The sequence below is a fragment of the Peromyscus maniculatus genome, chromosome 1 (assembly GCF_049852395.1).
Source record: "Peromyscus maniculatus bairdii isolate BWxNUB_F1_BW_parent chromosome 1, HU_Pman_BW_mat_3.1, whole genome shotgun sequence".
NCBI lineage: Eukaryota > Metazoa > Chordata > Mammalia > Rodentia > Cricetidae > Peromyscus > Peromyscus maniculatus.
The window spans coordinates 163,023,564-163,051,298 of record NC_134852.1 but is presented as its reverse complement, the minus strand read 5'-3'; the positions used below and the strand labels follow the sequence as shown (position 1 = coordinate 163,051,298).

The 27,735-nt window shown below is 46.5% G+C and overlaps 1 protein-coding gene across 5 annotated transcripts in view; it reads left to right on the top strand.

Annotated features, from left to right (window-relative positions):
* Nucleotides 1–4,700: 4,700 nt before the first annotated feature.
* The window catches only part of Cd6 (CD6 molecule), a 38,033-nt gene continuing 14,998 nt past the window's right edge, over nucleotides 4,701–27,735 (top strand). For 4 of the 5 annotated variants that reach the window (XM_076559904.1, XM_076559902.1, XM_076559897.1 and 1 more), the window contains exon 1: nucleotides 4,715–4,918. In XM_076559904.1, the coding sequence (XP_076416019.1) occupies nucleotides 4,858–4,918 (61 nt within the window). In that variant the 5' untranslated portion in view covers nucleotides 4,715–4,857. Of the gene's footprint in view, nucleotides 4,919–27,735 lie in introns of all 5 variants that reach the window. The other variant, XM_076559883.1, reaches the window with a different exon arrangement.

Here is a 27,735-nt window from a genome sequence, read left to right as displayed (position 1 = left end):
GCCAGTCAGGTGAGCAGAATAGTGGGTGAGAGACCCTGTCTAGAAAAATAAAGTAGAGAGTGATTGAGGAACACACTTGAGGTTGACCTCCATTTTTTAAATACACACACACACACACACACACACACACACACACACACACACACACACACGAGGGAGAAGGAGGAAGGGAAGGAAGAGGGGCAGACATGTCCAACTACACACACATACATCACACACACACACACACACACACACACGAAAAATAACCACAAGGTCACACATCTTTTTAGGACTATCTGTAACAAAATGGGAAGAAGATTGTCTTAGTTGGGGTAACTACTGTTGTGATGAAACACTGAACAAAAGCAACTTGGGGTGGAAAGGGTTTATTTGGCTTATTCTGAAGCACAGTTCACTGAGGGAAGTCAAGGCAGGCACTCAAATCAGGCAGCAATCTGGAGGCAGAAGCTGATTCAGAGGCCATGGAGGGGTGCTGCTTGCTGGCTTGCTCCTCATGGCTTGCTCAGCCTCCTTTCTATAGTACCCAGTACCATCAGCCCAGGGACGGCACCACCCATAACTGGCTGGGTTTTCCCACTTCACTAATTAAGATAATGCCCTATAGGTTTGCCTATAGCCCAATCTTACGGATGCAATTTACCAGTTGAGGTTTCCTTCCCTCAGATGACTGTAGCTCCTATCAAGTTGACATAAAAGTCTGCAGCACAAAGGAACTGATGAGCACTTCAGAGTGCTGCAGCACAGTGGCCACATCTAGGAAAGCTCCTGCATTAGCTGTTCTGGGCCTTGCTAGTTGAACTGGCTGGATTTGTTTTCCTTCTAAAAAGAATGCCATATTGGGAGGCTGGACAAATGAAGAGGGTTAGCAGTGTTTGTTGCTCTTACACAAGCCTGGAGTCCAGTACCCAGCACCCACGGCAGGTAGCTCATAGCCTCCTGTAACTCTAGCTGGCTCCAGGGGATCCGAGGCCCTCTTCAGGCTTCCAAAGGCACCTGCACCCGTGTGTGCATTCATACATTCTCTCTCTCTCTCTCTCTCTCTCTCTCTCTCTCTCTCTCTCTCTCTCTCTCACACACACACACACACACACACACACACACACACACACGAAGAATAATAAAATAAATCTTCAAGAAAAGAATGCATTTACTTGGACCTGTAATTGTTCAGACTGAAGAAACGATCAGGCAGTGTTTTAAAAGTAAAGAAAGCAGCCGGGCGGTGGTGGCGCACGCCTTTAATCCCAGCACTCGGGAGGCAGAGCCAGGCGGATCTCTGTGAGTTCGAGGCCAGCCTGGGCTACCAAGTGAGCTCCAGGAAAGGCGCAAAGCTACGCAGAGAAACCCTGTCTCGAAAAACCAAAAAAAAAAAAAAAAAAAAAAAAAAAGTAAAGAAAGCAAGCCCGTCACATCAAGGGGGACAATTGGAGACAGTTGTTGCTATGGATGAAACTGGAGCTTTTAAGAGAAAATTTTGAATTTTAGAAAACTCTGCTACCATAGTAGAGACAGCTTTCTAGAGACTGAAGCTTCTGGATGCGATCAAAGATACAATCATTTTGATTTCCTGATGTTATATAATTTAAAAAAGATAAATAGTTCTTAATTTTGTGAACCAGCCTGTTCCAGATGGTGCATGCATGTTAGCACAAAACCACAAGTGTGGAGAGGCACATTTAGAGTGCAAGATGGATGACTGGGTTTCAGTGTTAGTCTCTAGGATGTAAGCCATGATGATTTTAAATTCCACATTTCCCAATCCTTTCTTGTCTTAATTCACCTTTCCCAACCCTCTCTTGTCTTAAACACATATCTGATACATGTGTTTAAGATATATATATTTGCATTAAGATATATATTAGCATTTCCTTATTTATTGTGGGGATGGGATGTGCGTGTGCATGGAAGCAGATGCAGGACAACTCTCTTAGGAGCGGTAACGTTCAGCCTTCCCTGCTGCATACAGAAGTGGCTGCTTCTGTGGACTCTCTCTTCCTTCTGTTAGACACTCTTCCCGTCATCATTCTGCAGGGCCAAGGTCAGTGGAGACAGAGGGAAAGGCACCTGGACTCCTCAAGCACAGAGAGCCACTGGCGTCCCTCAAAAATTGAGATCCAAAGGTCTTGGTTCAAGAGTTATAAATAAATATGACCTCACTGATCTGAGCATCCGGCTGGACACATCTTCCAGCTCCCTTCTCTAAGCTTAAAGGCCAGGAAGCAGGAGCGATTTAGAATGTACCATGTCCTTCTAGACACAGTGACACTCACCTCCTGCTGCCCTGCCTTGAGGTACCCAGTGCCCTGCCAGGAACACCCTTCCTCCCCTCCCATCCTGTACCTACCTCTGCCACTGAAACCTGCCTCTCCTTTCTATTCCGTTTTTTCTTTTGTCTTTCCTGTTTTCATTTGGATTTAGAGAAGAATCCCTTTCCCATTCTAGTTTCGGATCCATTACTTTATTTATTTATTCACTTTAAAGACTTGTTTATTTATTATGTATACAGTGTTCTGCCTGCATGCCAGAAGAGGGCACCAGATCTCATTACAGATGGTTGTGAGCCACCGTGCTGTTGCCGGGAATTCAACTCAGGACCTCTGGAAAAGCAGCTAGTGCTCTTAACCTCTGAGCCATCGCTCCAGCCCCCCACTAATTTAGTTTTAAGTCTCTCTCTCTCTCTCTCTCTCTCTCTCTCTCTCTCTCTCTCTCTCTCTCTCTCTCTCTCTCTCTCTCTCTCTCTCTCTCTCTCTCTCTCTCTCTCTCTCTCTCTCTCTTCCTACCAGCCTATGTGGTAGTCAGAGGTCAGAGGGAAACTCGCAGAAGTCAGTTTTCTCCTACCATGTGGTGTGGGTCCCGGGGACTGAACTCGGATCATCAGGCTTGGCGGCAGGCACCTTTACTCCCTGAGACATCTCACACTTGCTGTGAATTGTGTACTTCTTGAAGGCAGGGAAGTTGTTTTATCTCTTCCTTTCCCGTGTAGTGATTCCGAGATCGCACACTCCCAAGACTGGGGATGAGTGGAGTGGAGTCGGGAAGCCTGACAGAGCTGCATATGCCCACGGGCCCCTTGTGCTGCCAGAGACTCTCCACTAGAGGGTGCCCTTAGCTGATGACAGAACCGGTTCCCGCCCCCTCTCCCTCTGGGCTGGGCGAGGTCCCATTGTAGGAGTGGCCTGGTTCACTATGGCTTCCAACCTGCCCCATCAAATGCTCCCTCAGCCGGTGGGACGGTGGGACAGACACTCCTACTGGAGGGAGAAATCCATTACACAAGTGAAGAAAACAAGCTAGAATGGAAGGAGTTGGGAACCAGAAAATGTCATCCGTATGGGGTAAGGCTGGAATTGGGAACCAGTCTCTTTCTAGACCCTAGGGTTCGCCTTTGAGACCCAAGTTATCCATTCCCTCATTCTTTCAACAAAATTTATTTAGCTACTACTTTGTGTTCCAAGGGGAGCACATTGGTGAGTTAAACCCACACGGTCCCAGCCTCCTCCCTAGCATAGTTCAGCATCTCCCAGGCAACCTGGTCCTTTCTATTCCAGATCTTTCCTCCCTGAATCTTTTCCTTACCCAGCAGCCTCTCCCCATGGCCATCTGCTGAAAACTCGATCACCCTCTTGCCCACCTCTTATGACATGAACAGCTAGTCCTCAAAGGTGGGGTTCAGATTCCATACCACCTCTGTGCAACTCCCACCTGGGATGGGGCACATGGAGGTGGGGGATGTCCTGCTCCAAGATCCTCTACTCTTTGGGTTTTCTTGTGGGAAGGCTTAGGCCCTTGCCTCTCAAAAGTGAATCCCAGGACTGGGGAGGTGACTCAGTAGTTTGCCACAGAAGCATGAGAACCAGAGCTCAGGGTCTTCAGAACCTATGCAAAAGTCCGGCAGGTATGGCAGGACAGCCTCTTGTAAGCCCAGAACTTGGGAGGCAGAGATGGGGACCTCCAGGATAAACTGGCTAGCTAGACTAATGGAATTGTGAGCTCTGTGTTCAGTGAGAGATCCAACATCAATAAACAAAATGGAGAACAGCTGTAGAAGACTGACTCCCGACATCAGCTTCAAGCCTACCCCTACACACACACACAAACACACACACATACAGGAGATACACCACACACACACACAGGAGACACATCACACACACACACACACACACACACACACGAGACATATCACTCACATAGGAGAAATATCACACACACACAGGAGATACATCACACACACACACAAGAGATACATCACACACACACAGGAGACACAACACACACACACACACACACACACACACACACACACACACACACAAAAGAAAAGTATCTTAGTCACTCCCGTCTCAGTCACCACATCCCCAAGGAAAACACAAATCTTGGAACTTAACCTCCTGAGAGCTGGATTCTGTGGGAGGGGCAGCAGGGGCCATGAATTCACTCTTCTAACACCCTTTGCTAGACATCTCTGGAATGAGCTGTCTCCTGTCTCAAGGGAACAAGGCACAGCCTCTTGGTCTTTCTTGGAAAACCGCTGGGGATGTGCCCATTGGACGTGTGACTCTGTGGCCCTCAGGGTTCACTTGGGTTGGTGGGCTTATGACAGGCAGCTTGGGCGCTGCCACCCCACCCCCTGTAACAGCAGCCTGGCTTCCTGGAGACCAAAACCACAAGCAGAAGTAGAGGTGAGAGATACTCGCAGGCTGGCCCTGTGTGTAGGAGAGAGAGTGTGCAGCACAGAGGACGCCGAGAACAAGAACCGAAAGGGTAACACGGTGAGACAGGCCGTCGGTGGCCCGGCCACCTCCCCGCACCAGGATGGCACTTCCTACAGGCAGGCGTGTGTAGCACTCGGAGATGGCTCCAGACATGTGGCTCTTCCTTGGGATCGCTGGATTGCTGACAGCAGCTCTCTCAGGTAGATCTCTTCCATCACCTCCTACCACTATGCTAGAGGACCTGGGTCCTGTCCACATGGCCCCTTGCTAGCTGTTACCTTGTGACCACCTTTGTAGAGCCTTTTAAGCTAAGACCACCCTGGTGTGACATCAGCCTGGGCCTTGAGATGACACAAGGACCATTTAAGGGACCAGAGCTGGCTGGCTGGTGCTCTCATCCTAAAAGGCCTCCTGGGGGTGAGATGAATGAGCTTTGCGCCTGACTAGGGTCCCAGGTCTAAGGAGGGAAGCACACCACCCACCCATAGGCTCAGGAAGCCCCCCATAGGCCTTCTTGCCATCGCACAGGAAGGAAGGAAGGAACCACTCCTTTGAGAAGCAGGACCAGCCGACAACAGTATTTTCCATGTTAAGCCCCAGGGTGGGGTGCACCAGGACCAGAAGCAGAACCCAGGGAGACCCAGGGGACCTCTAGACTGTCGTTCTTGGTGACTTCAGTTCATCCGCTTGGATTCATTTGAGACACAAATGATCAGGAAGGCTCTTGAGGTCCCAAGCTACCCTCCAAGTGCTGAGGTGTGCTTGCCTCCTGGGCCAGGGTTCTGGAGCAAAGGCCTGGGGTCCCCAGACACTTGTGAGATGCCGTAGAGGGTGGAGGCCAAGCTAGCAGGAACAGGCAACATCCCAGAGACTCAGGGACCCCTGCATATGCTGGGATTTTCTTTTGAGGGGAGGAAGGTGGTATAAAAACAGACTTATGGCCGAAGGAGTTATGTCTTCCCTACAGCAGGGGAGCCCAGGCAGAGAGGCAGGGATGTCGGGCTGTCTCGGAAGCTGTGAGCACTTGGGGATATCTAAAGGATGGTCTCCTCTGTCTGGACCTGCATGTCTTCCATGCTCCCTGGTGTCGAATTGGCTTATGGGAAGTTATTTTACTCTGGAAGTGGGACCCCTGTGTCTTGCGCAGGAGGGGCCTGGGCTTTGCTGTCTTTTCTCGCCCAGCTGTTTCTAAAGCACTTGCTCTTGGGGCTCAGATGCCTTCTGTCCAGGCTGACTGCAACTGGTGAGATGCCTCCTGCCTCTGCCTGTCTATGCGTGCCACCATCCCTGCCCTTCTTAAGAGGCCCGGTACAGGCTCCGGATTAAGTCCACAGGGAAAGAACTGCTGAGCACCCAGACTGGGGCTTCAAACAAACCAACTCCTTCCATTTCCACTGCCTGCCAGTAGGAACGGGGGCTGGGGCTGAGCCGGATACAGGAGCCCTTTGCGCTGAGGCTGATGGGTGGTTGGTCCTAGGTCTGAGAAGATGGGTGGAGGGTGATGCCCATGGGAAGGCAAGACCTCAGCCGCAGGCAGGCTGCAGAGCCTACCCTTAGATATAGCTGCCCCGTGCACGGTATCAGTACCCTCGGCTCCTTCCTGTCCTGGCCTGGATGTCAGTTGACTCACTTTTTGTTACCGATACAAGTTTAGTTTTAGTTTTGAAACAACAACAACTTTGTTATGACGTTAGAGGAAAACCTTTATCATTCGCCAGGAATTAAGGGAAGAAGGGAAATCATAAAAATAAATGGTGGCGAAACTTAATCTGTGGCAATTGAAATGATGCCAACCAAGGCCCTGGAGCCTAAGGCCTACACACACACACACACACACACACACACACACACACACACACACACATACACACACACACACACACACCCTTAGTTAAAGGGATGACGAGGGAGAGGATCAAGACATTTTGGTTAAAAAATGGTTATTTTCTTCTGAGCTTGTCCAGCACTCTGAGCAGGGAATAGTCCCCTCTTTGGGCAATGCTTGCTCACTGGTCACTGATGGTCTATGTCTCACTGAGAAATGTCCCGAGATGATGAGCTTTGCAGGTGTAAGGAAAACTGCTTCCCCAAATGTCCCCATGTCTCCCTCCTGCTGATGTGAGGGAGGGAGACATGAGACACTGAGCCCAGGGCCTGAGTATTCCCTCCCCTCTGCTTGACCTGGTAGGCCCTGCTGGCTGGGCACGGAAATGCTTACGGGGAAATGCTTATGGGGAAATGCTTACGGGGTGGTGGATCTGTGTTGGACCACACGTGCTTGGGGAAAGGTCACTAAGAGAAAAGAGAAGGAAAAGGTAGGAAATGATGAACAAGGACAAAGGAGACAGAAGAGTGAAGCCGGTGAAGTTCTGGAGCTCTCTGCCCCGGAGCGGGGTCAAGCCTGAGTGGTTTAAGCCTTGCTTGATTCTATTCTGAGGCTCAGGGCTGACGGATGCCAGGGGCTGGGGGATGCCAGCTTTCCTGAGAGCTGCAGGACCCTCCTCTCCTGCTCCTCTTCCTAGGCCTGGTACCCAGCTCTCTGCTCAGTTCCATACAGCTTTCTCCACCCAGGGCCCCTGGAAAGGCCTGAATGTTTCTGGGTGACCATGCCTTAGAGAGACAGACCCGCGGTTTCACGATGGTGCACCCCTGTTGCCCGGGTCCAGTTCCACGCCTCGGTGTCCTGATCATCCAGGGGGAAGGAGAGAGATAGTGAACCCGAAGCCCTGATCAGAGGGGAGATGGGGTTCTGAAGCTGGGGTTTTCACCCATTGTTGCTTCTGACTCACCTAGGGCCTGAGCTCCCACAATAATTAGCTTTCCCTAATCCTTGCATTCCCGGTGAGTGGATAAAGTCTTCTGTGCACTGAAAAGGCAGTTTGTAATTACTTTAAAATAATAGTCCAAGCCGGGCGTTGGTGGCGCACGCCTTTAATCCCAGCACTCGGGAGGCAGAGGCAGGCGGATCTTTGTGAGTTCGAGGCCAGCCTGGGCTACCAAGTGAGTTCCAGGAAAGGCGCAAAGCTACACAGAGAAACCCTGTCTCGAAAAACCAAAAAAAAAAAAAAAAAAAAAAAAAAAAAAAAAAAAATAATAGTCCTTGGGGCTGGAGATGCCACTCAGTGGCTGAGCATTTGTCCAGAGTGTGCAAGACGCCCACTTCGACACCCAGCACCACACATACAGAAATGGTTTAATTTTGAAATCTTATTTGCAAATATAAATTTTGTTTTACTTGTAAGCTTGGTCATTTCAAGGGGCCTTTGAGCCAATCAGGCTGAAGAGAGCAGGTCGCTACTTTAAATAGCAAATGTCCCTTACTAATTAATTCTAGCTAATTAATTCCCTCAGCTCTATGCTGACCAACATGGCGGCCGCTGTGTTACTTCCGTCTGAGATGTGTCAGTGCAGAGCACAAAACAAATTCTGAAAACGAGTTAAAATTATACGTGTGTGTGTGTGTGTGTGTGTGTGTGTGTGTGTGTGTGTGTGTGTGTGTGAATTTGGGAATTGGTTTTCTCCTTCCTATATGTGGGTCTCAGGAAGGGAACTCAGGATGTAGCTTGGCCGTAACCACCTTTGCCCATGAACCATCTTGCCAGCCCATCTTTGTTATTCTAAACTGAATTTAGGACTCTAAGGACTTGAATATTCACACACACCCCTCACTGGCCTTCAGTCCTTGCAGACTCCAGGCAAGAGTTCTGCTGTGAGCAAAACTCTCAGAACCACGACTCCCTCTCCTTTTACAGCAGAAAGCAAAGTCTTCCCAAGGAAGAGTGTTTTCAGACCTAAGACTCCGACATAAGCAAAGTGACCTCGGAATTCTCCTAAATATTCCAATGATGTTGGCAGACATTATCAAATCCTCTTGAGTTTTTAAATTAAACTTTGAAGTGAAAGCAGTTGCCCCATTGCGTGCCTGAGCTCTGAGGGCCACATGTCCTCCAACATCGCAAACACGGGATTTTTGCATACCGATGCACAGAATTTAACCCAACTTTTACTTTGCGCATCTCTAGAAATACTAGAAAGTTCTACTTACTTAATCAGGTATGTTTTGCAAAGTCTAGCCTCCCTGGAAGGGTGTGCTGGAGGCTGGGGCTTTCTCAAGCAGGGAGAATGTGTCATGTCGGCCGACTCAAGTTAAGGTCAGCTTTTTTTTTTTGTCATTTTACCAAAATAGAAGGTGTGATTCTTCTGTGCTGCCAAGGGCCATGCTGTGTCCTTTTGTCCTCCAACTGGGCAGTCCTTTGACCCACAGTTTCTGGGTCCTAGGGACACAAACCTAATCTTCTATGCCTGTGTCCTCACCTGGGAGACTAAAATTCATCACGTGCCCACTTTTCCATTCCATTTCATGCCACAGCTTCCTGCCTGTAATACAGCTCACAAATGTGTCAGTAAGACAGGACAAGCTTCTGCATCATCTGTCTGGCCACGGGTGACAACTAATAGGGGACAGTTGGCCTGGTAATTCAAACAGTGGCCATCCTACATGGTAGAGCTGACACAGTGAGGCAGATGTAGATGGTTTCAGAGTGATCTGAGAGGATTGAGATACATTGCGGACAGCTCCCATGTTCATTCTTGGTTGCCAAGGCCTTCTGTGCTGCTTACACCAGCCTCATTTCCTTACAAGAAAGTTCATGATACAGCCAGTCCCTGGCTGCTGGATTCTGAGGCTGAAAATCCCAAGCTTTCCTTGGAGACAAGAAAGAACAAGTGGCTGTTGGTGGGGGTCAGCAAGATGGTTCAAAAGCCTGGTGACCCCAAGTAGATCCCTGGGAACCACATGGTGGAAGGAGAGAACAGATTCACACAACCTGTTCTCTGACAGCCATGTGTATGCCGTAGCACACCCATATACATGGAAGGGAGGGAGGGAGGGAGGGAGGGAGGGAGGGAGGGAGGGAGGGAGGGAGGAAGGGAGGGAGGGAGGGGAAAGAAAGAAAGAAAGAAAGAAAGAAAGAAAGAAAGAAAGAAAGAAAGAAAGAAAGAAAGAAAGAAAGAAAGAAAGAGAAAGGAGAGAGGGAAGGAAGGAGAGAGAGAGGGAGGGAAGAAAGGAAGAAAGAGTGAGCCAGTGAGCAACTCCAGCTGATCAGGACAGGGCTGGCTGGTCTGATAGAAAAAGACCAGGTCACCTTTCCCATGCCTGGACCACACACAGACCGAAGCCACAGATTTCAATGCCTGTACCAGGCCGGAGACTTGTATTAAGGAGCCCCTGTAGGCTGTCATTGCCAGGTCGCCAGTATTCTGCAGCTCTCCACCCTTTGAACCTTCTCAAAGGACGTTTTTAAGTGGCCTTGTGTTTATTCGTAGAAGAGACTCCACGTGGCTCACAGGGAAAGCTCGTATGTGCATGGGTGTGGGTCATCACTGTAGCGTGGGGAAGCTACAGTCACCACATCCTAGAAGAATGGTTCTCTCCCTCGTAAAAGGCATCAACTGCCGAGAGTTCCTCGGCAAGGTTGGGGCCTGGAGGGCACCTCCCCCTTCTGTACAGGAATTTCATCTGGCTTCATCTTGAGTTTATAGCTCCAGCTGCTGTGTGTATCTCTGACTACTGTGTATCTGAGCTGAGTTTATCACTGCTGCTGTGTGCACTGGCTGTGCCGGCGTTCGGAAGACGGCATTTCACAGCTCTCGTCCCCATCCTCCAGCTCCTCCATTTTCTTCTTCTTCCCCTCCAAGATAGCCCCTGAACCTCGACTGTGTGTGTTGTGTTAAAAAATGTATGTGTTTAAATGTGTTAAAAATGTGTTAAAAATGTCCCATTTAGGGTTGAAAGCTTTAGGTTTGGGGAAAACAAGACATTCTCTTACATAATAACAGTGCACTTTCCAAATCCCAGGAAATGACCACAGACACAGTATTATTACTCTCCAGACTTTACTGAGAATCTGTGGGCAGTCCAGTAATTTCCAGAAGAAAATTCTGCTTCATGCCCCACCTAGAATGATTTACCGGCTTTTTCTTTCTCTTTCATGATGTCACTCTTCTTGAAGTACACGGAACAGTTGTTCTGTGAAATGTCCCTTATCTGGTTAGTCTGATGATTGCTCCTGATGGATTTGAGTCAGGCCTCCTTGGGCACGGTTGTCATAGGTCGATGTGTACCCATCTCTGGATCCATCTCAGGAAGCCTGTGGGATGGGCTGTCCCATCGTTGTTGGCCTAATTGATGACTTTTTGCTGTGTTTCTCTATTAGAACTTTCTCTTTCTTCTCTGGGATTAAAGCCTACTGCCCTGTCTCAAATGTTGGAGTTTGACTCAGTAATTCTCTGCCGCTGTGGAAAGTTCTCCTTCAGCTTGTTGGGACTCCAGTATTACGTGTTGGATACTTTTTTTTTTTAAAGCTACAGAAGTTATGGGAAAAAGCTAAATAAACACATTTTTAAAATTGTATCATTCCAGAAAGTAATAGGCACAGGAAACGTGAAAAAGCAGCCTGGGTTAGAGATGCACATGAAAGCTTCAAGGGCCTGGGTTTCACCCACATCCATCAGGGAAGAAGTCATTCCAGGCAAAGGGAATAGTTGCCATGGAGGCCAGATGTGAAAGAAGAGATCACAGGGATGTGAGGGAGCAGAGATGGGGTCAGAGAAGTTAGCAAGGGTCACCGAACCTGGGATTTAGACTTGACCCGGGGGAAGTGTGAAGTCAGAGTTTAACACATATGATATATTTATACATGTCCACCAAAATGCTGGAAACAAAGGGGTCAGTCAGTAAACAGCCCGCCACCAAGCCTGAGTGGGTCCTTTCTCACTTAAAAAGTGGAAGGTGTTAGCTGGTAACATTGTGTTGAGGTTTTTTGTCTTATTGTTGTTTGTGAATGAGTGTGTGTGTGTGTGTGTGTGTGTGTGTTCATATGTGCATGTGTGCTATCGAACCACAGATTGTGTGTGGAGGCCAGAGAACAGTCTTCCAGAGTCGGTTCTCTCCTTCCACCAAGTGGACTCTGGGGATCAAATCAGGTTGTCAGGCTTGGCAGTAAGCCCCTTTACCAACTGAGGCATCTGGACCACTCCGATTTTTTTTTTTTTTTGAAGGATTGGGCAATTAGAAAGGGTGTAATTTGCTTACTCTGCAATTCAGTGCTGTTTAATCTTTTATCTTAAATTGTCTTCTGAACCAAGTTTACTGTGGGAAAGTTTCACTAACTGTGGGAGTGGTAGTGGGCAGAGGCAATGGGATGGTAGGGAGGCGGCCCTGTTGTGAGGGATGGACACACAGTTTACAGTGAGTGCTGGGAGCCGAGGGAGTGCCCTCCGGCTCCTTCACCCTTGGATAGCAGAGACTGAAGCTGTGGAAGGATCCGGGACTTACTGCCCAGGACCGCCACAGTAGCTGGCCTCTTCTGCCACTTCTCACCGCTCCCACCCAGTTCTAGTGAAAATTCAGCAACAATGTAAACATTAGTCATCCTTATTGTAAAAAAGCTGTAACAACCACATTAAAAAAGAATGCGAACAGAAGTCTCACCCAGTACCTTCACTCAGCCCACTCTTTGTCCTTGAAGCTGGGAGTTTTTAATTCTCAGAAGCAGAGAGGACATTTTGGCCTGTCAGCACGTGGGTGGGGGTGCTGATAAGGAGGCCTTAGGCAGGTTTTGAGTAGCGTCTGCGGAGTGGCTGTTAGCACACGGATTCCGGGGTCTTCAAACAACATGAAGCTCTTCAAACAACATGAAGCTCTGTCCCTTCCGCTGTGATTTTGAGAAAATCCCCATCCTCTCTCAGGTAAAATGAGTGCAGCCGGTAGGTCAGCCCCTCAACTCCAGGCTGTGACAGACCCTGTGGCTCCCTACAGGCTTCTATCGATGATATTTAGCATCTGTGAGACTGTCTTAACTCTAGCCATCTCAACATAGTCACAAAACGCAGGCTTTAGAAGGACTTGCTGGCTTAGAGACTCTACAAGCATCCGGAAGTAAAGGAGGATCCGTCCCTCCTTCTTGCTGGCTTCTCTCCTCTTTCCTAGAATTCTCTAGAATTCTAGGCTCCTCCCACAAAGCTGCTGTTGAATTTCTGTTGTGGCTGTGAGTGCAGAGGTGGGTGGTTTACTGTCTTAGGGTTAAGTGACAAAGTCCCAAAGGCTAGGTGGCACCAATAAGAGACATCTATTTTCACACAGCCCCAGAGGTTTGAATTCAGCACAGGGTCACGAGGGCAGCCACGAGGGTTCTTACAGATGGCAGTGAGGGGACACCTGTCCCCATCTCCTCCATTCTGCAGGTTTGTGTCCATCTAGGGTGTTCCTCTGACTAGCAGAAACATCACTCCAGGACTGGGAATGTAGCTCAGTTGGAAGACTGCTTTCCTTGGATGCTGAAGGTCTGAGCGTCAGCCCACAACGCTGTATAAATTAGGCGTGGTGGTGTACACTGTAATCCTAGCACTGCGGAGGTGGCCGCTGGGCCACTAAGAGTTCAAGACCATTCTCAGTTATATTGAGTTTAAGGTCAGCTTGGGCTACAGGAGACCCTGTCTCAGAGACCAAACAAAATAAAAAGAAAAATACCACTCCAGTCTCTGCATTCACCTTACATAGACTTTTCCCTGGGCTCTACATCTGTGTTGTTTTATGAAGACATCAGTAATATTAGATTAGGAACTGCCCCACAGACCTCATTTTTACTTAATGAACTCTATAAACACTTTATTTATTTATTTATTTATTTATTTATTTAGGGGGTGTTTAAGACAAGATTTGTCTGTGTAACAGTTTTGGCTATCTTGGAACTTGCCGTGTAGGCCAGACTAGCCTCAAACTCACAAAGATCCACCTGCCTCTGCCTTGCAAGTGCTGGGATTAAAGGTGTGTGCTACCACTGCCTGGCTTAAACACTTTATTTTTAAATAAGGTCACATTCTAGGGTAGCTGGAGTTAAGATTCCAGCATTTATTTATTTATTTATTTTTATTTATCTATCTATTTATTTATTTTTGTTTTTCAAGACAGGGTTTCTCTGTGTAGCTTTGGAGCCTGTCCTGGAACTTATTTTGTAGACCAGGCTGGCTTCGAACTCACAGAGCTTCACCTGGCTCTGCCTACCGAGTACTGGGATCAAAGGTGTGGGCCACCACTGCAAAGCCCAGCATTTATTTATTTTTCTTTTTTTTTCTTTCCTTTCCTTTTCTTTCTTTTTTTTCTAGAGCTGAGGTCTGAACCCAGGGCTCTACCACTGAGCTAAATCCCCAACCCCTTAAAAGTTTTTTTTCTTTTCTTTTCTTCTTTCTTTCTTTCTTTCTTTCTTTCTTTCTTTCTTTCTTTCTTTCTTTCTTTCTTTCTTTCTTTCTTTCTTTATTTTTTGTTGTGGTTGTTTTTTGGTTTGTTTGTTTGTTTGTTTTGAGACAGGGTTTCTCTGTGTAGTTTTGGTGCGCCACCACTGCCTAGCTCCAGCATTTATTTTTAATGATAAAATTATCACACACATACACAAACCAAAAAATAAAAGAACAAGAATGAATAATATGGCATTCCTGTGTTAGAATAATACTTACATTTTCTCCCCCCTCCCAGAGACAGGGTTTCTCTGTGTAGCCCTAGTTGTCCTTGAACTCATTTTGTAGACCAGGCTGGCCTCAACTCCCAGAGATCCATCTGCCTCTGCCTCCCAAGTTCTGGGATCAAAGGTGTGTGCCACCAAACCTGGCTCATTATATTTTTTTGTTAGCTTCAAAATAACTAAGTTTCATCATGGCATTTGAAAAATTTTTTACTCATTTTAATTTTATGTGTATGAATATTTGCCTGAATATATGCATGAACATGTGTGGTGCTCTTTGAGGCTGGAAAAGGACGCTAAGTTTCCTGGAACTGGAGTTACAGATGGTTCTGAGCTGCCGTGGGAATGCTGGGAACCAAACCCAGGTCTTCTTCAAGAGCAGCAGGTTTCTTAACCACGGAGCCATCTCTCCAGCCCCTCGCTATGGCACTTAGGTTGTTGTTTCTGGCTTCTCCTCCAACCCCCGTGCCTCCCATCAATAGCTTTCTTTCTACTGGTTTGTCACATGTTTAGCCTCACCCTTCTAAGCCCTCTGTCCCTCTAGTGGTCTTCTATCCAGTCTCCTAGAGCCTTAATCCGTCCTTAAAGAAAACATGTGTGGTTTCTCTCTGACCCTGGGTCACCTCACTGAATATAGTCTTTTCTAGTTCTCTTTCTTTTTCTGAAAATTTCATGATTTCATTTTTCTTAATAGCCGAGTAACAATTCCATGTGTATATACACTGGATGTTCATTACTGACTCAGCGGCTGATGGGCATCCAGGTTGGTTCTACTTCCTGAGAAGAATGTACAAGCATTTATGTAATGGGAGGGGGTCCCTTGGGTATGTACCTGGGAGTATTGCAATTCTATTTTTATCTTTTTGAGGAATCTTCCTACTGATTTTCATAATGGCTATGCTAGTTAATACCCCACCAGCAGTGAATAAGGTGGCCCTTCTCACACTTGTCTTGGATTTTCAAAAGTTGGCATGATGCATATATTGTCCATGATGCAATGTCTTAGTAGGAGGTAGGGAAGCCACTAGAACCACTTACATTCACAATTCAGCAGTAAAATATAGGATTTTTCACACCTCAGAGGATAAATAAAGATTGCAAATGGCTTCTTAGATCAGGTCTCATTGCCAACAGAGTTATGAAAACAATTTCTGGAGCCTCAGATTTGCAGGATGGTTGTGTAAGAATGTCCCCAGGGTGGTTACTAAGGCACGCCCTGGGTGACTATGCTCTCTTTTACTGCCCGACGTCCCTTGGACAGAGGTTAGGTTGACAAAACCTACTGAGGGTCAACAACAGAAATCAAGGGATTTGAACCCACCTCAGCCTGGCTCTTTAGAACATCTCAAGCTGTGGCACTGACCTCTCTCTCTCTCAAGGACTCTAGAATTCAAAAACAAAATCATAGTTGTGTGTGGTGTTGCACACCTTTAATTCCAGTACTCTGGAGGTAGAGGCAAGCAGATCTCTTAGTTGGAGGTTAGCCTGGTCTATAGAGTGAGTTTCAGGACAGCCAGGGCTATGCAGAGAAACCCTGTCTAGAAAAACCAAAACCAAAATCAAAACCAACCTACCAAACAAACAAACCAAAACGAAACAACAAAAACTAAATCATAAACCAGAAGAGAAAGCTGGGGGGAAGCAGGCAGGTGGCCATCCTTCTGAGGCAGACCATCACCCAAAACAGTGGATACTGATGGCCAGAGCCTGGCCTGGCTGCCTCTTCAAAAGTTCCCAAATAGACCGTACACTTGGGCCTTGACAAACATTCCATCAAGTCATTGTCAGCCCTATGTTGAAGACTTATGGACTTCGTATGAAGGAGCTATTGACCAATGACATTCAGAGGCCAAGAAAGCAACACTGCATTCTCAGCATTAAAGTCAAGATTTGCCAAGAAGCATATGGGTACCCTGATGTACCACCTCATTGATGAAAAAAAGGTGTGCATGTGGATGGGGGGGGTAACAATAGGAGTGGAAGGTTACTGTCTACACAACTACATCTTGCCCACTCACAATCTGAAAAGGTACATGTTAGTTAGCTTAGGTTGTTTGATGATCATAGTCATCTGTGAACTCTACCAGGACAGGCTGGCACAGAGCTGGCTAAGAAAAAAGGAATCTGTAGAAGAATGAACAACCAACACCTCCCAGACTAAGAGTTTAATGACACAGTCACTGGAAAGACTTGGAGTTGTCACAGAAGCATCTACAACGTGACTTACAGAGTGTTGTATAGGATAAACCATATGGCCAAGTGGTTCAGAGTATGGGCTTGGAGGCAGGGACACCTGCTATCTAATTTTGGACTTGTTGCTTAACAAGAACTTCAATGCTCTCATCCGAAACCTGAGATTCCATGGGTCTCTAACATAGATGAATGAGCACATTACTATCTAAAACAAGGGTTCATGGTGGTCATTCAGATGCCTCCCCCATTCCCTAGGCCTAGTGAACCCTGAACCTATGACAGATCTGTGTGGACATTGGTGACTTCTAGACTTCAACTGTTAATGACACATGGTGGTCATGAAGCATCAGGCTGTGCACCCTCAGTTCATCCCTAGCTCCTTTTTAAAGCTGGCATTACTCCTGACTTCATACAAAGCCAGGTGCTGGATGAAAGGAGACCTGTTGGATTATGAAGCCCATGGACACAGGAGAGATGACTATAAGCCTGGCTGCTGAGCTAGGGCTTGTTCCTGAGGCCTAGAGTACTCTGGTACTCTGGAACAGCCTGTGTTTCCTTCTGAGGAGAGATGACTTCTAGTGGCTTCTGGACACCCAACATCAAGGTAGCATTCTCTTAGGAGATCTCAGCTGTCTTAGAAAGGTCTTGTCATCATCCTTGGCCCCCAACCCACACCCCACATCAGGGAGACAGTTCATCTCTTGCCCATATTCAGACTTTTGTTTGCCCAGAAACTGCTGCCCCAGCATCCCCAGAAGGCCTCACTGCAGCCCCCTACCCCACTCAAGCCAGTGGGTGGGGACAGGCCCCAGGAGGTGATATTCAGCGCAGCAGTTTCAACCTCTGCCCCTTCCAGCCTACAGAAGCTAGCTCAGCATTCACACAGGCAGCCAAGCACTAGACAGTTTTCTTCTTCACTTGAATCTCTTGGGTCTAGTCCAACACGCCAGCCCCATCTACCTCCAGGCCTTTGTTCACCCCCCCCCCCCCCCCCCGTCCAGTATGCAATTTCTACCTCTTCTCATATGTTGAGGCTACACGCTATATTAGAAAGAGTGGATCTGGAGAGCTAACTTGGATCTAATTCTCGTTCTGTTCTCTCTAAGCTGTGTGACCTAGGGCTGATAACTTAATGGGGTGGATTTTTTTCTTTTGAGATTTATTTATGCGGATGGTGTTTTTCTTGCACGTATGTTTGTGTGCTATGTGTGCGCTGCCCGTGGAGGCCAAAAAAAAAAAAAAAAAAAAAAAGGGTGTCAGAGCCCCTGGAACTAGAGCTGCCCTGAGGGCGCTGGGAATTGAACCTAGGTCCTCTGGAGGATCAGTCAGCTCTTCTCGGCAGCAATCTCTCTGGCCCCTGAGATGGGTTTCATAGCATTCCCTCCTGTGATGTAATATATTTCAACCACTAGGCAGAGGGGGAGTTCTTGGTACGTGTGGATATGTTTCACCAGACCAGTGAGAAGTTCCTTCCTGAAGGGTCACTAACCTGAAGGTCACTGACCTCTCCTTCAGTAAAATTTCCTAAACTCAGCCAAGCATGGTGGTGCACATTTGTAACCTTAGCTGTGGAGGCTGAGGTAGGGGATCGGAAGTGCAAGGCCTACCTGTGCTACTCAGCAATGTTTAAGGGCAGCCTATTAAAAAACAAAACCAAACACCAAAAGAACAATGGGCTGAGGATGTGGTTCCAAGCAGAACCCTTACTTACCTAGCATATGCTAGACCCTGGCTGTGATTCTTAGAACCGAGAAAACAAAGCCAAGATCTTCCTGGATTTGCTGGCTACCCTGCCTCAACAGAGCAGTCCTTGCCCTCCTTGTTCACTTCTGTCAGCATCTACATCCTATAGACGAATTCTTAACACTTGGGCCTGCAAGCTGGATGATGGGCAGAAGGCATGCCAGGGTCCCAGAACTCCACTTCCTTACAGAAGAGCAGCTGGCCTGGGTTTAGCTCAGGAAGCACTGGTGGAGTGAAGTAAGCCTTAATACTCTTCCGTCCGTCCATCACAAAGGTAACCAGGGTTTGTGTGAGTCACCCTGAGGTGACTGAGTGATAATTAATGGAGTCCAGAACAGTCCCAGTCTGGGATCAGATCCTTACTCTGCCTCTTAGGAGCTCTATCGTTCCTGAAAGTTCCTTCATCTCTTAAGTCCTGTCTCTTTACCAATAAATTTACCTCTGAGCACCATTGCAGAGAGTGAAAATCATAGTTTTCCAACCAAGAAAGGGTAAGAAGACATTTGGCAGGGCACATCACCATGACTCGGGTGATTTACAAGGGCCTCCCACGTATGCATTCATCAATTCTTATTTTTTTTCACTAAAATTTCAGTAAATTAATAAAAAAAAATAGTAAATGTTACAGAATTTCGAAAGTGCAGAAAAATGTCAATAATGCTACCTTCAAAGGTAGGTCTTATTTATTTATTTAGTATGCATGTCACAGCTTCCTTGTGGCATTAAGAGGACAATTTTTGAGAGTCTGTTCCCTCTTTCCACCACGTAGATTCTGGAGCTAGGACTCAGGTCACCAAGCTTGGCAGTGAGTGCCTTCCCCCCACTGAGCCACCTTGATGACCCTCAAAGATGGATGTCGTTACCACTCTATTACAGAACCTTCCAGAAGTGTTTTGACAACTATCACAAACATACAAATGAGTGCTTTAAACAAGCCATAGTCATAGTATGACTATGTAATGTAATGTAAACTTATGACTATGTTTTCATTTGCCATATTTGCCCAGATCTTGTAAGGAAATTATTAATTAGAATGAAAATCATACAGATACTATCAGAAGACTCCCATGGCTTTGTTACCCAGAGCATCCATCCCCTAGAACCAGTATGGTGTGTGTGTCTTTTCTTCCATGTTTTTGTATTTTTATTACACAAAAATTCGTCCACGCACAGAGGGCAGTATTAGGATATGAGCTGAACTGTATACAGATGGTATTCTCCCATCCAAGTACTAACCAGGCCTCACCCTGCTTAGCTTTTATGATCAGCCAAGATCAGGATTGCACAGGGTACAGGCAATATGTATGACATGCTATGGGACACACTGTTCTAAACTTTCACCCTGTGTTCTGAAGATGTGCCAATGAACTACTTCATTCATAATTAGGTACTCGGGTCTGCATACAATACACACTTACAACTTATAGGTTATTAGATTGCTTCTCAATTTCTCCTGTTAACAGTGAACATCTTTTGCATACATCAGCATGAAAATACCCTGGAGGTTTTGTTTCCTAGGATACACACATGAAGGTATGGTTTCCAATACCTTGAGTTTTATCAAGGGATCACCACCAGCCATTTTCTATGCTATTTCTGTTACAAGTAAAGGGATGTCCTGTATATTTAGGGTACAATCTGCTTTCCCCACCCACCAGACATATGTGCACACACATCTGTCACACACATCATACATTTGTAATGGTCAATTCAGCAAGGCCTTCTTGGGCACTTATAGAGTCAGTTCCCTGAATGGGTTCTTCTTGTGATCTTACATCAGTCCTATGAGGTTTTTACACACATGAGGAGACAAGAGGTGAAGAGATTTGCCTGAGATCACTCCACTGGAAGGGAAAATTAAGTGTTTTAAAAATAAATGTTGTTGTTTTTTGAGACAGGACCTCATGTACCCTAAGCTGGCCCCTAACTCACAGTGTACCTAAGGAAGACTGTGAACTTGTCACCCTCCTCCCTCTACCCCCTGAGTGCTAGGTGTACAGGTGTGCACCACCACATCTGTGTGTGTGTGTGATGGTGACAATGGAAGCCAGGGTCTTGTGAATGTTAGTTAGGCAATGAACAGGACACATGGCTAAGTGTGGTGTCTGTTAGCAAACCAAAGTGCCTGCTGGCCTCCAGGTTCTCAGCATTGCAAGCACCTGTTACAGAGCCCATGCATCCTGGCCCCTCTCAGCTCTACTCACCCTGCCCTCTACCCTAAACTTCTCCAGTCCATGTGCTTGCTTCCCTTCCCCAAGCTCCTCATTCCTATAGAACCCTGCCATATGGGCCCTGTGGCCTCTTGGCTCGTGGTCCTCTCTTTGGGTCCTCTCCCTCTTCGCTCTCTCTTCTCTTCCTCTCTCACTCTCCCTCCCTCTCTCCTCTTATGGCCTGTTTCAGTCTGCCGGCCATGTTTAATCTACTACTTTCTTTCCCTGTTCCAGACTCTTCCAGGCGCCTCTGGCTGTACTCTCTCTTATATCTACAATAAAAACCTTCCCTCAACCATACCTTGGAGCAGTCGGTCCATCCTCACTTGATACAGCTACATCCCTAGCTCCAAGGCTAAGTTTTGAACCCACTCATGTTTGATTCCAATCTGCTGTGTAACATCTGCTAGAACAGATGGTCTTCCCCAACCAGATACCAAAACTCTAAGATCTCCCAGTGAGAGAGACTCAAGGAAGGGACCTGGCCTTCCTCTTCTACCCTAGTCTGAATCCTTTGTGGGAGATCAGAGGTATGAGGCAGGGGGAAAGCCAGTGCTCCTGGCTGCAGGGCTCTCTTGGAGACAGAGCCTCCCACCTACTCCTTGGGAATTGTATTTCGAGTGCTCTTTACTTTCTGTGAAGTGGTGTCTCATCTTATAGTCTGGTAGCTGCAAAGAAGGTGCAAACTGAGCAGGCCTGAGGGCCAAGCAGGGAGTCTTTTCATAGAGAGAAATTCTTGTTGCCGTGGCAACCAGAGCCCTCACCTCCTCTTCAGGAACAGAGGATGCCATATTTGCAGAGTCAGGGAAACCGGTTGTGAAGGAGCGGCAGCTCTAATAAGATTAAGGAGAAAGACAGGAGGAAGGAGGAGAGCGTGGAGCCTTGGTGAGAACAGAGCTGTTCCTGTGCAAAGACAAAGGCTGAGAGGCCCCAAAGTCACCATGATGCCAAGGACGGAATATATAATTAATGGTCCTCTGGGCTCTCAAATCCATTCAGAGTTGAACTAGAGAAGTGAGGTCAGAGCCTCAGGGTGAAGGGTCGTAACCGTGGCTGCCATGTGCCAAGACCTCAACATTTCACAGACATCAGCCTCCAGAGCAATCCCATGTGTATTGTGCCCCAAACCAGGTTACAGCTGGGCTAACTGACTTTGCCAGGGCATGCAGCTGGTGACTAGCAGGGATGGTTTAAATCACTGTTTGTCTGTCTCCAAAGTTCCTCTTCTAAATCATGAAAAAAGAATGTCTTGAGAGCAGAGGCCAGGACAGGGAAGAATTATTGCTCTGAAAACATGCTGCTTCTACTTTCTAGATCATTCCATTTCCTCTTATCTCCTTCACACCCACCCCAGCTCCCAGTGTGAAGCTGAGTTCAGCAAATGTTAATGGGCTCATTGCCTACATTGGCAAATAGGCAACAGGCTTGAGTCTCAGCACTGAGAAGAACCTGGCTCACAGATTCTCACTGTCTCTGGTTGGGGCAGGGGACACTCAAACCCTACCGGAATGTGAAGACCCTTCAGTAGAGGTTCTGAACTGCCCTTTTCATCTCTCTGGACTCACTGGCAGAAAGGAAAGGAGGAAAAACAGAACTCAGGAAGGCATGAAAGAACCAAGCAGGTGAACATCTTCTGCTGTGGGCCATGGTGGCAGCGATGCTGTTAAAAGCTGCATTCTCGGTCTGGAGAGGTGGATTGAGTTCTAAGCATGAGGACCTGAGTTCAATCCCCAGTACCCATGTAAAAAGCCAGGCACGGCCACACACCTGTAACACTAGCATTGGGGCAGTGAGGGGAAGACAGGGAAGCCTAGGGCTTAGTTGTCATCAGCCAAGCTCCAGTGACAGATCCTATCTCAAGAAAGTGAAGGAGAGTGAAAGAACGGGGCACCAACACCCACCATTTGCCTCTGCACAATCAGGTGTGTGCATACACCACACATGTGTGTAACACACACACACACACACACACACACACACACACACACACACACACACACACACTCAGGCACACAAGCAAAGCAGGATTTCTTTGACCTGAAGGATTGAAGTTCTTTGAGGTTGGAAGCCCTCAAGTCTCTGACATTCACATCTCTCTGTCAGTCAAGTACCAGAGACTTCTTCGCATCCCTAAGTCTTTCCTAGGTGGCTTGGGTGAATGGAAAATGTAAGGCTTGTGAAGTAAAGTGAACTCATACTGAAACCCCAAACCAATGATGCTACCTTGATCAAACAGATAAAAATTACTTTAACAATTTTCATTTCAACATATCAAAATAATTATTAGTGAGTCCCTTTTATATATTCTGTTCCCCTCATTAAGTCATTAAAATACAGTATGGACTTCCTATTTAAAGCACATTGGAATCTGGACATTAATTTTTAGAAATCAGCAATCCGCACTGGGTGTGGTGACACATACCTGTCATCCCAGCACTCACGAGGCCGAGGCAATAAAATGGCTGAGTGTTTGAGTGCTTGTATGGGATACAAAGCAAATATCAGAAGAGCTAGCTGTTTAACAAAACCCTGTCTCAAAAAGAAGAAAAGAATAAAGGGAGAGAGAGAAGGAGAGAATAAAGGAAGGAGAGAGAGAGAGAGAGAGAGAGAGAGAAGAAGAAGGAGGAGGAGGAGGAGGAGGAGGAGGAGGAGGAGGAAGAAAGGAAGTAATCTGTATTTAGATTTCACAAATTTCCAATTGAAAAAGGAGATTGCTATACCCAAGTTGTTCCAGGCATTTTTTTTTTTTTTTAAGCTCTTCAGGCCAATGGAGATGGTTCTGGAGGAAAAGATGATTGCTCAGCCAGCCTGGCAACATGGAGCAGATCCCCAGAATCCACATACAGGCGGGAGGAAAGAGTCAGCTCCACAGAATTGTCCTGTGACCTCCATGCACGCACTGTAGCGTGAGCCCCCACCTCACACGATGATGGTGACAGTGACAATAATTCATCCTTTTGAAAAGCTCTCTAGTGGTTGAATTGAACTTAAAATTAAATAGAGATGCATCAAATTCAGTAAAATGGAGCTTTCCATTCCTCAGCCTTCATGGGGGCCACAGCACATGCGGCTCTCCCTCCAAGCTGGACAGGGCAATCTCTAGTCTCCCCAGATCTATGTTCTTGGTGGCCTTTAGGCTGTGAGCTCTCCACACACAGTGACAGTGGCCCAGCCTCTGCAGGGGAATGCCAGGTGTGTAAAGACACGGTCTTGTCTGTTCTTGGGGGTTTAGTGAGTGGCTTCAAGAGCTAGCCTGTGCAGGTTCAGAGCTTGCCCTTGTTACCGCCCAGCCGGGTGTCCCAGACCCATTTGCTGCACCTCCCTGTGTCTGTCTTTTTGATGGTGACACAGACTGATAAGGGGCCACTCAAGAGGGCTCTTGGGGCCAGCAGTCCATCTTCCCTGCAAAACAGCTGAATAAAGCTGTATCTCTAGAACACATAGTAAGTGTTCGCTAGTTGCTCTCTCTCTCAGTTTAGATTTTAATCTAATTATCAAAGAGTATAAGGAGTAGAAGAGATCAAAATGGTCGTCTACTCTTTATACCCGTGAGAAAGCAGAGCCAGACAGTGCAAAGGACTCACCCAAGGTCATACAGCAAGTTAAAACGGCCAGACCCAACCCAGATCCCTTTCTGGCAGTGCTGAGCTTGGTTGATCCCTCCACTGTGTCCCTTCCCCCTAGAGAACGCTGACATTTGCAGGGAAAATGTCCAGATCTTGCAATCATATGAGCTGTTTGTTTCTTCCCCAGGGGGGACTTGGCTTTGGTTAACCTGGCCATATGGTGTGTTCTAGCTTCCTCTGCAGGGCCGTGTGAGCAGAATGTCCGGATAGCCAGCACCAAAACTCATTTCATTGGTGCTGTGAGCAGCACCTGGTGCATGTATTTGAAAATTTATGAGTGAGTGGGTGAGTTCGTTTTTTTATTTTGTTGTAGAATGTACGGACATTTTAGAGGAACACAAAGCAGGCAGAGAACAGAAAACCTCACCACAGGAGAATGTATTTTCTTTTTCTGACGATCTTTCCTCACTGGCAAAGATTGAGCTCCATCTATTTCTATCCTTTCAGCACCCCTTTTGGGTGAGGCTCTGTGCCCGGTGCATGTGGCCAGCAAAAACAGATATGGATGCAGCCCATGTGCTGCTTAAAATACAGTAGGGCTGTGTTGGCCAGGTTTTCTGTTCCTGGGGCAGATACATTTGAAAATGAATTAAGGGGGAAAGAGATTGCTTTGGGCTTAGAGTTTCAGAGGTATCAATTCATCACTGCAGGGAGCACATGGCAGGGCAGGGAGCAGAGGGAGATGGACAGGAGAAGGAAGGCATGAGGAAGGAGGAGGGAGATAGAGATGGATAGATAGATAGATAGATAGATAGATAGATAGATAGATAGAGCACATAGTTGCCCTTATTGACTTGCTCTTCTTTCCCAGCCTGTGGGATGATGCCACCCACATTCAGGGTCAATCTCCTTCCTTAGTGAACCCTCTTGGGAAACATCCTTAGGCACACCTAGAGATGTGCTTTGCTTTGCTTTCTTATTTATTTATTTATTTGCTTGCCATTTTTAGTTACATGTTTATATATTTTTGTGGGTGTGGTTGGGATGGTCAGATGAGAGGACAATTTGCAGGAGTCTGTAGCAGGCATTTTAAAAGTTCTTATTAATAAAATCAAACCCGAGACGAGTTATTGGGGTCCATGCTGGTAGATCAGAGAGACAGAATAAGCCACAGCTATCTCACCTCACCAGTTCCTCAGCTGGTCCTGTTTCCTCAGACTGGAAGCCTCTGAGCCCTCATCCAGAATGAATCTCAGCTGAACTGTGTTGTTTCATAGCCTGAAAGCTTAACCAGGCCAAATGCTTAACCAGCCAAAAGCCTCTAGTTTCTGGTCCTCACGCCTTATATATCTTTCTACTTTCTACCACCACTCCCTGGGATTAAAGGCTGGCTTTCTGGGATTAAAGGTGTGTGTCACCATGCTTGGCTATTTCCAATGTGGCCTTGAACTCACAGAGATCCAGAGGGATTTCTATCTCTGGAATGCTAGGATTAAAGGCGTGTGCTATCACTGACTAACTAGTGGCTTGTCTGTTCTCTGACCCCAGGTAAGTTTATTAAGGTACACAATATTTTGGTGAACACAATACCACCACATCTCCTCTCTTTTTGTCTAAAATTAAAAAAGCTTATAACTAATACAAGAAAAACTATCCAATAAGCATATACAATATATACAGCCAAAATTACATTAATGATGTCTAGTCCATTAACATTTTTCAGATAAAAAACTCCATTATATATATTAACAATGTCCAGTCCAGTAACATCTGATAAACTCAGACCAAAAAATTTTCATTACTTATCTTATTTAAAACAAGTAGTTCCTTTTTAAAAGTAGATTCCATAATCTCCCTTTTTATCTTATCATATCCATATTTTCTCTTCTTTCTTTTCATAATAGATTCAGTAGTCTACCTTTTGTCATTTTTATATCTTCCCCTTTTTCTTCAGTGTAGATTCAATGATCCACCTATTTATCCTATTATTTCTTTATCTTTTTTCTCAGAGTAGATTCGATGATCTATCTCATATCTATATTCTCTTTTTCTTTTTGCTTTCTAGGGGTGAAGATATCTTTAGGGAATCTTGAAAAGAAAATTTTTGGGTTAATTGTCAAGTCCTGTATCGTTTGTCCAGTCTCTGCATAATAATAGGAAAGTTCAGGGCTTGTTTCAAGTCCTTGTTTGAGTAGTCTGTTAGGCTGGATCATCTCAACTAGTCCTCTCGAAATTGTTCTGACCAGTTTGTAGTCCAAAGTCAATTTTTCCATGGTGTTAATCGGCTTAATGGCTTTATCATAGTCCATGTGGAATCATCGTTGTAGGATCCTGTCATCTTTTTGAAGATTTCAAAGTCACTGTTAGGCATGGTCATGGTTTCCTGCAGAATTTTTTTTTTTTTTTTTTTTTTTTTTGCCTCCTCTGTGGTTTGGAGCAATCACAGTCTGATAAATGTCTGTCTCTCGGAACCATGAACATTCTTCCCTAGAACAGAAAATCTTCACAACAATTTCTCCCCACCATTTGTCTTGCCAAAATTTTCCAAACTGACCTTTGCCGATGCTTTCTTGTAACACGATGGTCCTGGCAATTCTTCTCTGAACCAGCAGCAGTAAACCCTTCGTCCCTCGTAGCAGCATCACCGCAGTCACCAACACGATGAGAAGGAGTTGGCAACGTGGAGCAGTAGCCACTGCTTCCATGGTCCCGCCACAGTTTGTGGTTCATTCCGGGCCAAAGCTTCTCCCAAGCCTCCTAGGCCGGCCTCAAACTCGGGATCCTCCTGCCTCTGTCTCCTTCAGCAAATCCTACTGGCGTGTGCCACCACAACCGGCTGAGTGTAACATGGGCCTGAGCTGGGGCTCACAAGGCCACAGGCAAACAGCTTTTTCATGAATTCGTAACACGAACGTTGGGCGCCAGATGTAGCAGGCATTTTAAAAGTTCTTATTAATAAAATCAAACCCGAGACGAGTTATTGGGGTCCATGCTGGTAGATCAGAGAGACAGAATAAGCCACAGCTATCTCACCTCACCAGTTCCTCAGCTGGTCCTGTTTCCTCAGACTGGAAGCCTCTGAGCCCTCATCCAGAATGAATCTCAGCTGAACTGTGTTGTTTCATAGCCTGAAAGCTTAACCAGGCCAAATGCTTAACCAGCCAAAAGCCTCTAGTTTCTGGTCCTCACGCCTTATATATCTTTCTACTTTCTACCACCACTCCCTGGGATTAAAGGCTGGCTTTCTGGGATTAAAGGTGTGTGTCACCATGCTTGGCTATTTCCAATGTGGCCTTGAACTCACAGAGATCCAGAGGGATTTCTATCTCTGGAATGCTAGGATTAAAGGCGTGTGCTATCACTGACTAACTAGTGGCTTGTCTGTTCTCTGACCCCAGGTAAGTTTATTAAGGTACACAATATTTTGGTGAACACAATACCACCACAGGAGTCTGTTCTCTCCTGTCTTATGGGCCCCAGGTACCAAACTTAGGTTGTCAGGCTTGGAAGCCAAAATTACCTGATTTACTAATTTTCTAGACTGTGAACTGCCATTCTATTGTAAACCTTCACCCGGCCGTTAAAAACCCTCTATAAATAATTTATGACAAACATTTTGAATGTGCTGTGTGTTCCTAGCCAGTCCCCCAATGGCTCCCAGAGAACTCAGCAGTCTTCAGTTTGGGGGAGAGTGGGTGTTTGCTTTGGTTTTAGTACTGTGAGGACCAAGATGTCCAGAAGCTTTTATCTGTAACAACAACACATTTGGGAGCACTCTGCCCCCCTG